At 32.7% G+C, this 14,184-nt stretch overlaps 1 protein-coding gene across 30 annotated transcripts in view; it reads left to right on the top strand.

Annotated features, from left to right (window-relative positions):
- Positions 1 to 268: 268 nt before the first annotated feature.
- Positions 269 to 14,184, top strand: part of LOC126965205 (uncharacterized) — a 60,552-nt gene continuing 46,636 nt past the window's right edge. For all 30 annotated transcript variants that reach the window (XM_050808670.1, XM_050808654.1, XM_050808663.1 and 27 more), the window contains exons 1-5: positions 269 to 417; positions 8,969 to 9,191; positions 10,250 to 10,336; positions 12,298 to 12,530; positions 13,512 to 13,725. In XM_050808670.1, coding sequence (XP_050664627.1) covers positions 295 to 417; positions 8,969 to 9,191; positions 10,250 to 10,336; positions 12,298 to 12,530; positions 13,512 to 13,725 — 880 coding nt within the window. In that variant the 5' untranslated portion in view covers positions 269 to 294. The remainder of the gene's footprint in view (positions 418 to 8,968; positions 9,192 to 10,249; positions 10,337 to 12,297; positions 12,531 to 13,511; positions 13,726 to 14,184) is intronic.

Here is a 14,184-nt window from a genome sequence, read left to right as displayed (position 1 = left end):
CCTTCAGCGGAACGTCCTGCTCGTCTCGCCCCTTTTTATATTATCAGATCATCGATGAATCGGAGGTGGTTCAGGGCTCTATTATATAGATATTATTATAATTCACGATAAAATGCCATTAGAATTATTACAACGAAAAATATCAATATAATTGTCTACATAAAAATGAGTCCCCGATATGATTAAGGCTATCATTGAATATCATTAGATAAGATCCTATTATATAAATGATAAATGAAAAAATATCGACATTTTGTGTGCCTATCTAAAGTGCAGTGGAAGAATAATGAGCCCATGATTTGCAACATGTTAATATTATATTTAATTAGTGTTATAGGCATAAGTAGTGCACAAATACTGGGAAATGGACAATGTGATACCAACGTACCATTGGAACTCAATTTCGACTTGGATAAAGTAAGAAACTTTGTATTCAAACTATTTCTATGAATTTAAAATTTTATTGAATCCATTTTAGGGTTTTGCCTAACTGGTAACGATTCTGTGTTTTCTGGTCTCACAAAGAACGATCAAACCGAAATACAGTTTTTAAAACTAGTGCGGAGATTGAAATCTTTTTGTGGTACCAAATAGTAATTAATTTATTTTGCAATGGCCTTAGTAACTCGATAGGTACATTTATTAAATAAGTGCAATAGTTTTCCTAGTGAAAGTAGGCACCAAAATTTTAGTACCTTTTTTCTCGTAATGTTTTATGTGATTTCTTAGTCTATGTAAATTTAAATAATGTTATGTTATGTAATGTTATAAATAAATAAATAAATAAATAAATAAATAAATAAATAAAATGAAATATATATCGTGAATATTCTTCATAATAATTACAATGTTAAAGTTCCGCGATGATGAAAGTTTAAAAACATTTATTAGAAAACTTAATTTTACATTTTAATATTTACATAACGAAAACTTAAAATGACTTTCAGATTGTACACAATTATTTTAAAAATACAAAATATATCAGTTAATGTTACAAAAAATATAAAAGTTTATATGCAAAGAAAAAATAACGGGTTGCACTCCGGGAGTGCCAGCAAAAGTGAAAACTTGAACATTAAAGTTGTGCATTTTTGAATGGTTGCTTTTTAACAGTATACCAGCATTTTTGTAGTAAAATACAATATTAATTTGCTATCGTACACAAAAATGACAATATATAGTACATAAAAAATTCTTCCGAACTATTACAATTATTTTACATTAAATAGTTTATCTCTTAGAAAAATCAACTTAAATCTATAATTCCAACGACTGTCTTACGACTTTTCGATCAGGCCACGTGTCCTGACGCGAGTTTAATATTTTATACCCATATATTTATACCCAAGAAAAGTGCTCAATGCAGCTATAGAAGTCTTCACTTCAAAAAATATGGTGATAAATTATCCCGCGTAAATATCAAATCAATCACAAATTTCATTCCATACACAGTTTAATTCAAAATAATATATTTAAACTCACTTAACGATGCTCTTTTATTAATAGACTAAATGACTTGGATTGGTCTCCGCTGCGTTCTAACTAAATACCGTACTATCTAAGAACAATAGCTTTCATATTCGGCGACTATTAGATGCTTGTGTGCGTGACATCTTGACACTCAATGGCATCTTTCAAAATTTGTAACATACGCTTCGTCTTATTTTACATTGAAATTAATAAAATGCAAAATACTGATTAAATGTGATCCCACTTTCTTTCTATAAAGCCTTACCGGCATTTTAGTTTCAATTGTTAGCAAAGTTTAATAGAACATGTGAAACGTCAACTTCACACATTGTTCGAGACTGGCTCAAGTTGCCGCACTTTGCAACTACACCTGCGGTATCTATCCTATATCCAATCCTTAATCTAAGCATAGTGTATAATAAAAAAATTAAGTTCAATACTAGTGGCATATCAATTTAAAATTTCAAATACATACCATGTTGTATTTACCATTTACCATGTTGTAGATTTACCAATTGACTTATGGATAAAATACACTAATTAAGTATCCAAATATTAAGATTTTTATTGAGTGTAAATTGGGCTAAGTTTTGTCTTCAATCAATTCGACACGTGTATCGCCTCTACACGAGGCATCTCAGGAGATGTTGACTCGCCAAATTCTGCCACGAGACTGTCTAGATAACATTTGGTTAATTATGGATGTCCGCAAAATAGAGTCTAATTAAATAAATACAGAAAATAATATAATAAAACAAAAACAAACCGTATAGCAGTCTCAAAAATAACTTTCCTATTACTCACAATATAATATAAAATAATACTAGATTTTACCCGCGACTTCGTCCACGTGGAATACTTAATTTGGGCTTTTTTTAGGTTACTTTTCAAATAATACACATATATATATACAAACTGTTCCTTTTTCTCTACTGGCGACGTTTTTCTATATCACTGTGGAAAGTCTTTTAATAAAAATTCTGTTTCTGAAATTGTACAAATGATTATAAATTACTTCTTATCAAGTGCCTTTATACCAAGTTCCATGGTTTTATCTTTGAAAATGCAGAATTCCCATGCAGAGTTACATCCCATGCCCATTTTTAAAAAAAATTGTATGTCCTTTTCCAAGCTCTAGTCTATCTCTGTACCAAATTTTAGGCGTGAAAGCGTAACAAACAAACATACTTACTATCATTTTATAATATTAGTATTGATAATGAAATTGTTTTTTGCAATTCCAATAAAAAAAAATATAACATTTAGAAAAAAATACCTGCAACTTTAACATTCGCTATTTCAGAAAATTTGTATAATTGTTGAGACCATGCAGCCTGTAAAGCAGACGTAACGTCGGCTATATTTAATGTGAAAATTCAGTTATGTATAAATACGTATATATTAATCCTTTTGTAAAGTACTTAATTTATACGTGTGCAACTGGCTTAATATCGTCAAAACTTCAAATTCAAAGGCATTTAATTTAAAAGTCCTTGAAAAATTTGTGAATGTAGATCTAAATTCGGAATGTGTACTTAATGATAAAGATTATTTTTTTATAGATTATTAATCGAACATTAGTAGTACCACAAAATATTCTTATCAACATCCGCATCACGTTGGTGATATAACAAGTACACATGATAAAAGTATAATATTACCTAAATAAGGAAATATATATAAAAGAACACATTCATATGGTAATATTGTTGTCAAGAAAACATTTTGCAACGGAACTGTCATCATAATATGCCCATACAATTAGCGGTCAAAAGGTTCGACCATATCGAACCTTTGCTGCTGAGGTACGACAATAAAGATGAGAGCAATACTTCATAAATATTAAGCCGGGTCTGCACTTATTACTGCTCTTAAAGAACTCTTAGTCAAACTCAAAACTAACATTTTCGATTTATTATGTTTAAAACTCTCTGGGGTATTATGTACCGCATTTACCGCATAAAAATCTTCATATTATAACAATCACCTTCATTATTCTTACCCTTCATTGTTTCCCAATGACCTAAAGTTATAAATTATTCTTCTACATAATATTATTCTATATTATCAATCAATCGATCAAATTCTTTATTTGCATATAAGCATGGTATTAATACTAGCTGACCCGACAGACGTTGTTCTGTATTTCGTAAAATATGCTCCCTGCACGGACTAGTAAAAAAGAAGGACTCCGCGCCGTGATATTAGCAAGTGAAGCACCTTTATGCTAGTGTGCGGTTACGGGGTATACCAGATACTCATTTTTTTTTGCTCCCTTAAATAATAATATCCACAAATACTTTTATAGTATTGTTTTTACACTTTTTCACAACGCACGACGGCATTTTTAAAATATTTTATTGCGACGCAAACTGATCTGTCACAGACGATGCCAATTCTCATAATGGCTGATTATCGGCCTGTAGTAGTGTAAGTGTGTGCGTGGGGCTATGTATTTACACGTTTACCTGCTTATTTTGGTGCCTCACTATTATGTAAGGTGACAAGGAGTTCATCTTATTTTACTCGTCCTTGGCTCTCTGTTGTAATAATGAAATGTTGCACAGCAAAACTGTCGAACTGTGCTTTAATAAATTCTCTCGTAGAAAATATGTCCACACAAAACAAATATTGAAAAAACATAATTGTAGGTCCCAAATGGAAATAAAAACTATCCTATCTCTCAACTTAGACTAAACTGCACTCCATGAAGTAATCCCCATTAAAATTCGTTCATCAGTTTAGGAGTTCACTAGAAACAAACATCAGGACACAGGATTTATATATATTAAGATTACATAAGTAACTTTGAGCTTGAGAAGGTTATTAAAACAAAAGACTTAGGATCAGATTAGATTCAAAATTATTTTTTTAGGCATACATAGACTCTTAAAAAAACGAGAGTCTTTCGACATGATTTATTGACTAAAATCACATTGTTGAATACACTAATTTACGAGTATTTTAGAATATGCTTCACAGTTTGTAGACGTTACTGTTTAATTCACTCGCAAAAAATAGCGAATATAAAACTGAACTCAGTAATATTTGAAATATTATATTGCTGAGATCTCATAGATCTCCATACACGCATAACGAATATAATAAATAATTTTTTTATTTACACTATTTATGGACCTAACTCAAAATAATTTGGAATTTGTTTTGATATAGCAATGAAGAAAATGTGGTTTTATACATTGTAACTAGCCCGACAGCTGACATTGTTCTGAACATAATAAATGTGTTTTTAAAATAGTGTTTTTTTATGAATTTGTCAATAATTTTAATAAATTTCATAACATTAATAATTATTTCGTAAAATATGCTCCCTGTTGTTATAATGAAATTGTTTCACAGCAGAAAAGTCAAACCGTGTGTCAATAAATTGGCTTATAGACAATGTGTCAATACAAATTAAATAATTAAGGTAATCCTTATTTCAATTCCAAAACTGCTGAGTGGGTGTCCATTTTAATTTGTTAATTTTACTATGTATATTATTTACTAGCTGACCCGGCAAACGTTGTTTTGCCATATAAAGTATAATTCACGCGATAGTTTTATAAGTAATAAAATATTGCCTATATTATAGCCTGTACATCATTCTGTTCTATTGTCAATAGATTTTGCAGCGCACGCAAAAATAGGTTTTCGATTTTACACCTTGTGTTACAAAATAGCAATTTTATTACGGATCCCTAATTTTGAAAAAAAAACATAGCCTATAGCCTTCCTCGATAAATGGACTACCCAACACTGAAAGAATCATTCAAATCGGACCAGTAGTACCAGAGATTAGCGCGTTCAAACAAACAAACAAACACTGCAGCTTTATAATATTAGAGTATAGATTATATGTTTTTTGTTGTCATGAATAAATGCATACTTTACTTTACAAAACAAATATTGGAAATAAAAATAATTATACGAAGGATGGACTAAACCACAGTAGACATATGTTACTAAACTGCGCTCCATGAAGTAATCCCCATCAAAATCCATTCATTAGTTTAGGAGTTCACTGGGAACAATCATCAGGACACTGGATTTATAAATAATTAATATTAAGATATATACATTACCAAAAATAATAATAAAATAGTTTATAGCATGCAAATAGACAAACAGACTCGGCGCGTTTTGTTTTAAAACGAAGTATAGTTGTTACATATCTACTAAAATGGAAAAATTTTAAGGGAAATAGATTCGAACAGATCTAATTCGTATTAGTAATGGTACCATGATTCATGGATATCTTAGTAAGGCGATTTTTCACTCTTTTTTTTTAGGTAAATAAGGGATGAGACGAGCAGGACATTCAGCTGATGGTAATTGATACGCCATACCCATTACAATGCAGTGCCGCTCAGGATTCTTGAAAAACCCCAACAATTCTGAGCGGCACTAAAATTGCGCTCGTCACCTTGATACATAAGATGTTAAGTCTCATTTGCCCAGTAATTTCACTAGCTACGGCGTCCTTCAGGCCGAAAAAGAGTTATAAGAGTATTACTGCTTTGCGGCAGAAATAGGCGCCGTTGTGGTACCCATAATTTAGCCGGCTTCCTGTGCAAAGGAGCCTCCCACTCTGCAATTATATTGCGACTCGGATTCCGATTTAAATAAATCTGGTAATAGTGTCCGAGAAGCGTTTTCCTCCTCACAATAATATCAAAAACTGATTTGTAATTGCGAGGTATCGAAGTTGTAATAGCTGAAGTAGGAAATCATGAAACGGAAATAAAGCGGAATATATATTTATTATCTGTTATAACATACAATTTATTTCTTGCCCGTTTATAAACCCGCTCAAAAATAGGTTTATAAACGGGCAAGAAAGTCACGTCAACGGACAAGAAAAAGAAACACTCGGTCGGGACCAGTACTTGAATAAACAAAATGGCTGTGCGTAGCGAAATGTTTCCCTCAAAACGCGCCGTAATACTATGCCAGACATCAATGATATTAAGATTTTTCAACTGCATAAAATAATTTAGCGAAAAGAAATATACATATATATAATAATACTAGCTGATGCCCGCGACTTCGCCTGCGTATATGAAGGATTTTTAAAAATAATAAGCAATTTTGGCATTGAAGATTATCACAATATGTTCCGGTTCCCGTTTTCGCTCCCGAGATGAATTTTATTTCAAGGAAGATTGCTATGTGCAAAGTAAACCTACTATTGGTATTGTTATAAATCATCGACATGAATTTCAGTTTTTCACAATTCCTGGGTGAACCATAGATTTTTCCCAGATATAATGTACCCTATGCCCTTTCCCAAGGTCCAGACTATCGCTGTACCAATTTTTATCACAATAGGTTCTGTAGGTCCAGGGTAAAAGCGTAACAAACAAACTAACATTCAGATTTATAATATTAATAGGGAATTGAGATTAATTCAAGGCACAGCGAAGTGCAGTTTAGCTAGTCTCTGCCGCATCTGTTTGTCTGTCTGTTCGCGATAAACTCAAAAACAACAGCAATGATTCTCGTGTTGTTATCATCAATGGATAGTGATATTCTCGGGGAAGGTTTTAGTATACAATTTGTTAAGTTTTTGTATATATTTTTATATATATGAATGGTATTTTTAGAGGTGTCGAAAAAAAGCCACCTGGGAGCTTTCAACGAAAACGCTGTCCGAACCCTTTAAAATAAAAAAAAATATCTTGTTATATCTAAAAAGAAATTTTTTGTAAAACATTTATTTAAGATACATTACATACATTCATAAGATACATAATAGCTTTAAGGGTAAATGTATACACTTCTATAATAAAGTCCCAGCCACTGCTCAGGCATTATCTATAAATAAATTTATATGTTTTATAAAAAAATGGCTCAGTTTCAGTGGAGCAGTGGCTGAATATCTAAATGATCGGACAGCCTGTCACTAGATTGTGATTATTTTATAGCGATAGAAATGACTGTACAATATTGTATATTTTTATTGAAAAGAGCGCAAAAAAAGAATGCTGGGAGAGTTTCCTGCGCCGCTTCTTCTCTCTCAGAGCGCCATTTGTTTCCGAAGCGGTAGTAGTGTCTAGTAGTTATTAGAAATGACATCAAAAAGAATTCTATAGGAACCAATTTTGAGAAAATAAATGCCTTTTATGCCTTTATGCCTTTATGAAACAAAATTACATAGCGATATATACATACTATTCTGCCAAACTGCGCAGCAGTTTGTCGGCAGCAATTCTAGTGTTTCGCATATTATAAATATTTGTCTCCAAACCAATAATTTGTTTTTGTGTGTGACAATTTAATAGTCCCTACCAATATTTCTTAAGTATATTTATTATGGACATTGTGTTAAGTAAAACTTTCGCAATGAGTTCTTTACCTGTTTTTTTGTTTTGCAATTCGACAATTGTGACAAATTAATGTAGGTATACCATTGCATGGTACGCATACCATAATAATTACATATTTTAGGTACCACTAGTATCTTTTTGTTAGATAGCTGAGTTGAGTAGGTATGCACGCTCTTTATTACGAAATTTAATTCTTGATATTGTTCAATTAATGTTTATAATTTTATCTTTCTATCAATTGGAATAATATTACATATTTTAAACAAGCGTTCATAGTTCCCGTTATGTTTGTTTTTTGTATTTCTGTTCACTAATAGCTTCAATGTTCTCATTTGCAAAGATTTAATTTTATTTTTATTCGTAGTACATATAAAGTAATGTATAGAGGAATTGTGTATCTTATACAGGTCTACAGAAAAGTCTGCGATGGCATATGACTATCTATTAAGGTTAACATACTTTGACAGAACAGAATCTGTTGGGTCAGCTAGTATTTTAGCCAAACAGCGGACGGTGATACATATTGAACTGAACAATATGTTATGTTTCTAAAGTGGTAACCCTTACTTCTAGGATTTATACACAAATAAAATTTGAAAAACAAAATTTTATGAACGATGCGGGTCTCGAACCCACGACCACCGGCGTTCCGTGCCGTGCCGTGAAGCCACAACCTGAGAGTTGAACAAAGCAAACAAGATTTTGTAACGATACGTTACTCGAACGGTTGGCTTAGTTGGTAAGAGCACCGGCACGGAACGCTGGAGGTCGTGGGTTCGAGTCCCACATCGTTCATAAAATTTTGTTTTTCAAATTTTATTTGTGTATAAATCCTAGAAGTGAGGGCTATCACTTTAAAAACATAACATACTGTTTAGATTTACATAGATTTACAAGAGCGACATCTCAAGTCAATTTCCTAATATGCAAATATTGGGGTTGAGCAAGTTATCAACTGTAAAGTAGATCCTGTAGATGAAGCCACAACCTGAGAGTTGAACAAGGCAAACAAGATTTTGTAACGAAACGTTACTCGAACGAATGGCTCAGTTGGTTAGAGCACCGGCACGGAATGCCGGAGGTCGAGGGTTCGAGGCCCGCGTCGTTCATAAAATTTTGTTTTTCAAATTTTATTTGTGTACATATTAAACTGTCATTTTCTTTTATAGTTCGCAGGAAGATGGAACGTAATCGAAAGAACTGTCAGTCCTTTGCAAACAGGAGAATGTTCCTATATTGATATCAACGCTGTAGCCCCCGTAACTGATGGAACTAATAACTTCAATGTTGTTCTCAAGTCAGTTGTCGATAATTTCCCTGAAGATATCACCGGAGCAGCAACAGCTCAGAATGGAAATGCAATTTACACAATGAACCTTCCTGGCTATCAAGGTATTTAATTTGATTTTTTTCCTAATATGCAAATATTGGGGTTGAGCAGGTTTTCAACTGTAAAGTGGATCCTTTAGATGAAGCAACAACCTGAGAGTTGAACAAAGCATACAAGATTTTGTGACGATACGTCACTCGAACGGTTAGCTAAGTTGGAAGAGCACTCGCACGGGACGCGAGTGGTCATGGGTTCGAGTCCCGCATCGTTTATAAAATGTTGCTTTCAAATTTTATGTGTGTATTAATCCGGGAAGAAGTGAGGGTTATCACTTTAAAAACATAAGAAATTATTTAATTTCATTTCAATCATTCCATTTAAGAATAGTTCTCTATCCACGTCGTTAGAGTTAAACTGTTAAATTCATTACTTTTCTGGGTAATGAAACTTTAAATTTTGAGTACAATGGCAGTGAAAACAAATTCAAGGCCGCTTCACCGGCAAATGATAATAATTATCTGTAGCGCAAGTTATATCCTATCTGTTGTTGTGATTAAGTAGGTAGCTCACATATCTATACGATAAAAATCACCTGAAACATATTTGTTGTGAATTTTATTAGATTCTGATATAATATATCTTAAAAAGAATACACTATTGAATTAGCAAAGACGTGATGCACTTTAAGAGCAAGTACAACTGGTTGTGACATGCCTAAATACCAATACGCATACCAGTGGACCAGTATGAATGACGATGAATCGGGTTGGAGGGAAGAAGAAGTCCCATAATAAAGATTTTGTCAGGAAAAGGATGAATCACTACGTCGCATCCTAAGCAAAAGCAATGCACAGCCAACATCTATGAGGAAATGGACTGTATTCTTCCGTCTTCAAGTCTTCTGTCCCAAAGAAATGATCAGCTTCACAGAATCAGTAGGCCTAAAAATTCTACAAAGAAAAAAAGTACAAAATACTCTAAAATGCAAAGATTTTATATTATGACGATTAATCTTAAGATTTTACTCAAATAAGTAGTTTTTCAGTGCAACTGTGAACATTTTTAAACAAATTCATTATAATTTTATTCACCTGTATTCAAACCAATTAATATTTTTCAGCTTTGGAGTTCCGGGTTATGTTGACAGATTATGAGAACTACGCTCTAGCGTACAGTTGCCAAAATGTTGGGACCACACAAAAAAATCGTAAGTGCCTGTGTATTATCTCTGCCTAAATATAAATGGGGTTACCTTTTTGACTTCTTGTCAGATAATTTTTAACCTAAATGCTGGAAAAAAAAACATAAATGCCTCTGGATCATCTCTACCGATTATAAAAAGAGTTATGTAGAAAACATCAGCTCTTGACTTCTTGAAAGATCACCTTTAGCCAAAATGTCGAGACCACACAAACAAAACCGTACATGCCTGTAGATCATCTATACCCAATTATGGAAGGTGTAGTTTAACTTTTTACACTCACTTATTGACTTCTAGGAAGATCATTCTTAGTTCTATTTAATGGATATGTTTAATTTTGCACACTAGTCTGTTAAAATCATTGTTGTTTAATGTTGAGACCGCAAACAAAACCGTACATGACTGTGGATCATCTATACCCAAATTCGAAAGGGGTATTTTACCTTTTAACACTCACTTATTGACTTCTAGGAAGATCATTCTTATCCCTGTTTAAGCGATATGTTTAATTTTGCACACTTGTCTGTTAAGATGATTTTGGTTTATTACTACGTACAAATGTTATCCAGAATGCAGTAAATTTTATTTCTGTTACCTATTACCTGGTCACAAAATGTTTGAAGATATTCTATATTATTCTATTTAATTCCGAGACTTAAAAAGCCACTGTAGTGTGTGCTGTGTCGTCTCCATTCCTTAAATATGGGTGACGGGTAAATACATTATCTTGTGAACTGCTTGTAATGGTTGTAGTTAATAAATCGATGGTTTGGTGTGTTTCATTGATGCAATTACTAATTATTTACCATTAATTTCTAACTTTAGTAAGTCTTTTGTGGGGTGATGTAAATGATTTTACAACAAGATCTCAGAAAATGTTCAAAACAAATGCATTACGAAATTCAAAAGAATTGTTAAAAGACTTGCTAAAGATTAACAACAAAGATTAACCTTATTCATAATAGTCTGCTAACTTAAAGCATTGCTAATTCTCACTCTGTCTTCTTCTATTGACCTAAGTCAGAGTGAGCAAAAACACTCCTTAGCGGCTGTTTAAAGTTAGCGGACCAATAAGGGGGTAAAAGATGTGGTAAAGATTACTATAACATAAATGACTTTTTTAATGATTCCACAGATTGGGAATGGCGCGATGGCTGTCAGGCTATTTAACTTATAAATTTGTTGCTTTCAAAATTTCTTAAAAAAAATCCCACTGACTTTCTTGCACCCGTTCTTTTCAGGTCTGAGGCATTCATTTCCGAATGGGTATCCGAGTAGTTTTTCACTTTCAAATCCTATTTTTAATAAAAAATATTGAATTTTTATTTTTATTTAATAATCAGGACTGTCATTTTTACGAAACAATCCTTACACAAAAATGATCTATATTTCAATACTGTGTTAATTTATTGTCTATGTAAAATAATACTTCATATTTAAGAGGTTTTTGGCGTACGTCACAAATTCAAATTCAAATATTTTTATTAAAAATAGGATGTGACATCACTTATTGAAAGTCAAAAAAACAACCACACATTTCAAAATGAATGCCTCAGGCCTGAGAAGAACGGGCGACACAAACTCAGCGGGCTTTTTTTTTCATCAAAAAATATGTTTACAAAATAATACAATAGTACAATTAAACTTATTATTTTATAGCCTGAGGGCGGTCGCTGCATTCCCAATTTGTGCTATCATTAAGGAAGTAATTTATGTTATAGTAACCTTTACCACACAAACGTTTTTTAAAAATTCTTTTGAATAACGTAATACCTTTGTTTTGAACATTTTCTGGGATCCTGTTGTAAAAGCATATACATCGCCCCACAAAAGACTTGCTAACTCGACTTAGCCGAGTAGTAGGCGTTAAAAGCTTATGTCTGTTCCTGTTGTTGTTATGGTTATACAGTATCTTAAACTTAATTTTTACAAGATTCTTTCTTGATGGCTTTAAAATTTTATTACAGTATTCATCTGGCAGCTGGGAAGAGGAACTTCATTCCCAAGTGAGATGATATTGAATCTGATGAATCAAACGTTAATTACGAACTTTGGGTACACATCAGACATATTGACAGGCACTTCGCATTCAGCTGATGCGTGCACAGAATTACCAGAAATACCGGCAGGAGAAAATGTAATTTTAACAGGACAATGTGACCCTAACTTACCGGTTGTAAATGGAATTGACCTAGAAAGGGTAAGTTCATTTCAGGCAATTGAAAACGGTGATTTAGATTTGACGTTTAAGTCAAGGCGTGCTATCAACAAAACCTCAAATCAAAATCCCTTTATTCATGTAGGTCACGGAAATGACACTTATGAAAGACAAAAAAAAATATATTTCTTATTGAATCTACTGCTACTTCGTAAAGGAAAGGGCTAATGAGAAGAAGTAACAAGAAACTCATAGCCACTCTTTTAAATCAAGATTTACATTTTCATCGTTTTACAAATCATTTCAATTACAATATAATATGTAAAGTGATGCAACAAACATACTTAAACGTCAAATAGTCAATGCCTTACACGAGTAAGTCAAAAAAGTAAATGTATATTAATACAAAAGTTATTGAGTACAGTAGCTGCATCATCCACACATACCGTAATTAAATAAAGGAATTCTGTGAGCATTTTATAAGGGACAATTCTATACAAAATCTTATATATAAAATTCTCGTGTCACAATGTTAGTTACGTTACTCCTCCGAAACGGCTTTACTGATTTTTAGTAAATTTTATATGCATATTCAGTAGGTCTGAGAATTGGCTACTATCTATTTTTCATACCCCTAAGTGATAAGGATTGTTCACCCTTAACATGGTACTTATTTCAAGTCATATTATATTCATTACATAATTTTTGAATATTTATATTTTGTGTAAATGATGCAAATTGGTGGTGCAGAGTCTGGCACGGTCCTAAGCGCCTAAGCTATGTTTTGACTTTTGACACTTAGCAGCGACACACACATAGTTTGCGCAAAATTAATTCATTCTAACATCGTAAAAAAACCAAAATATTAGTCTAAGGTTACGATGTTGTTACGATAAACGATATGGAATATGACCATTCGGGTTATTATCGTATCGTTCCGAATATATCGTTGTCGATTTTGCGAGTAGACGGAAGTGATCACTTATTTGCTGATAACTAAGTTCATTGTTATTTTTCATACAGTTCCAAGGAGAGTGGTACCAAGTCGCTGCTTATCACTCAAACGTCGGTCAAGGAACCTGTCAAAGGGCTCGCTATACTCTGAATGGAGCCATTGTCGATGTCGTGAACAGTCAGGTCTCTGGGCAGCAACTGGAGACAATTAGCGGAAACGCCACTTTTTCAGGCTCTGACGGTAGCGCAAGATTTACAGTGACGTTGGAAGTGATGCCAAACGGTAATTTTTAAACTTATATGGCCATTTTACACCTGAGACCTTACATATTTTACACCTGAAGCTATACATATCTTACACTTGAAACTAGACATATTCAGATTCTTTCATTGCGATGTGATTTATAAATGCCTCAATTTATTTACGGTATGTGTGGATCGATGCATTTACTATACTCAATAACTCTTGTGTATATAAGTATTAATTTACTATTTTTTCTTTTTTTGACTTACTCGTGTAAGCCTTTCAGTATTTGACATTTGAATATTTTTGTTGCGTCACTTCGCATATATTGTAATTGAAATGATTTGTAAATCAATTAAAATGTACATCTTGAATTAAAAGAGTGGCAATGAGTTTCTTGCTACTTCTTCTCATTAGCTCAACCCTTTACGAAGTAGCGGTAAATTCAATAAGAAACAATATTTTTATTTATTTTTTGACATTCATAAGTGTCATTTC

The sequence above is a fragment of the Leptidea sinapis genome, chromosome 6 (assembly GCF_905404315.1).
Source record: "Leptidea sinapis chromosome 6, ilLepSina1.1, whole genome shotgun sequence".
Lineage (NCBI taxonomy): Eukaryota > Metazoa > Arthropoda > Insecta > Lepidoptera > Pieridae > Leptidea > Leptidea sinapis.
Note: the sequence above shows the minus strand (reverse complement) of the source record. Positions and strands in the feature narration are given on the sequence as shown.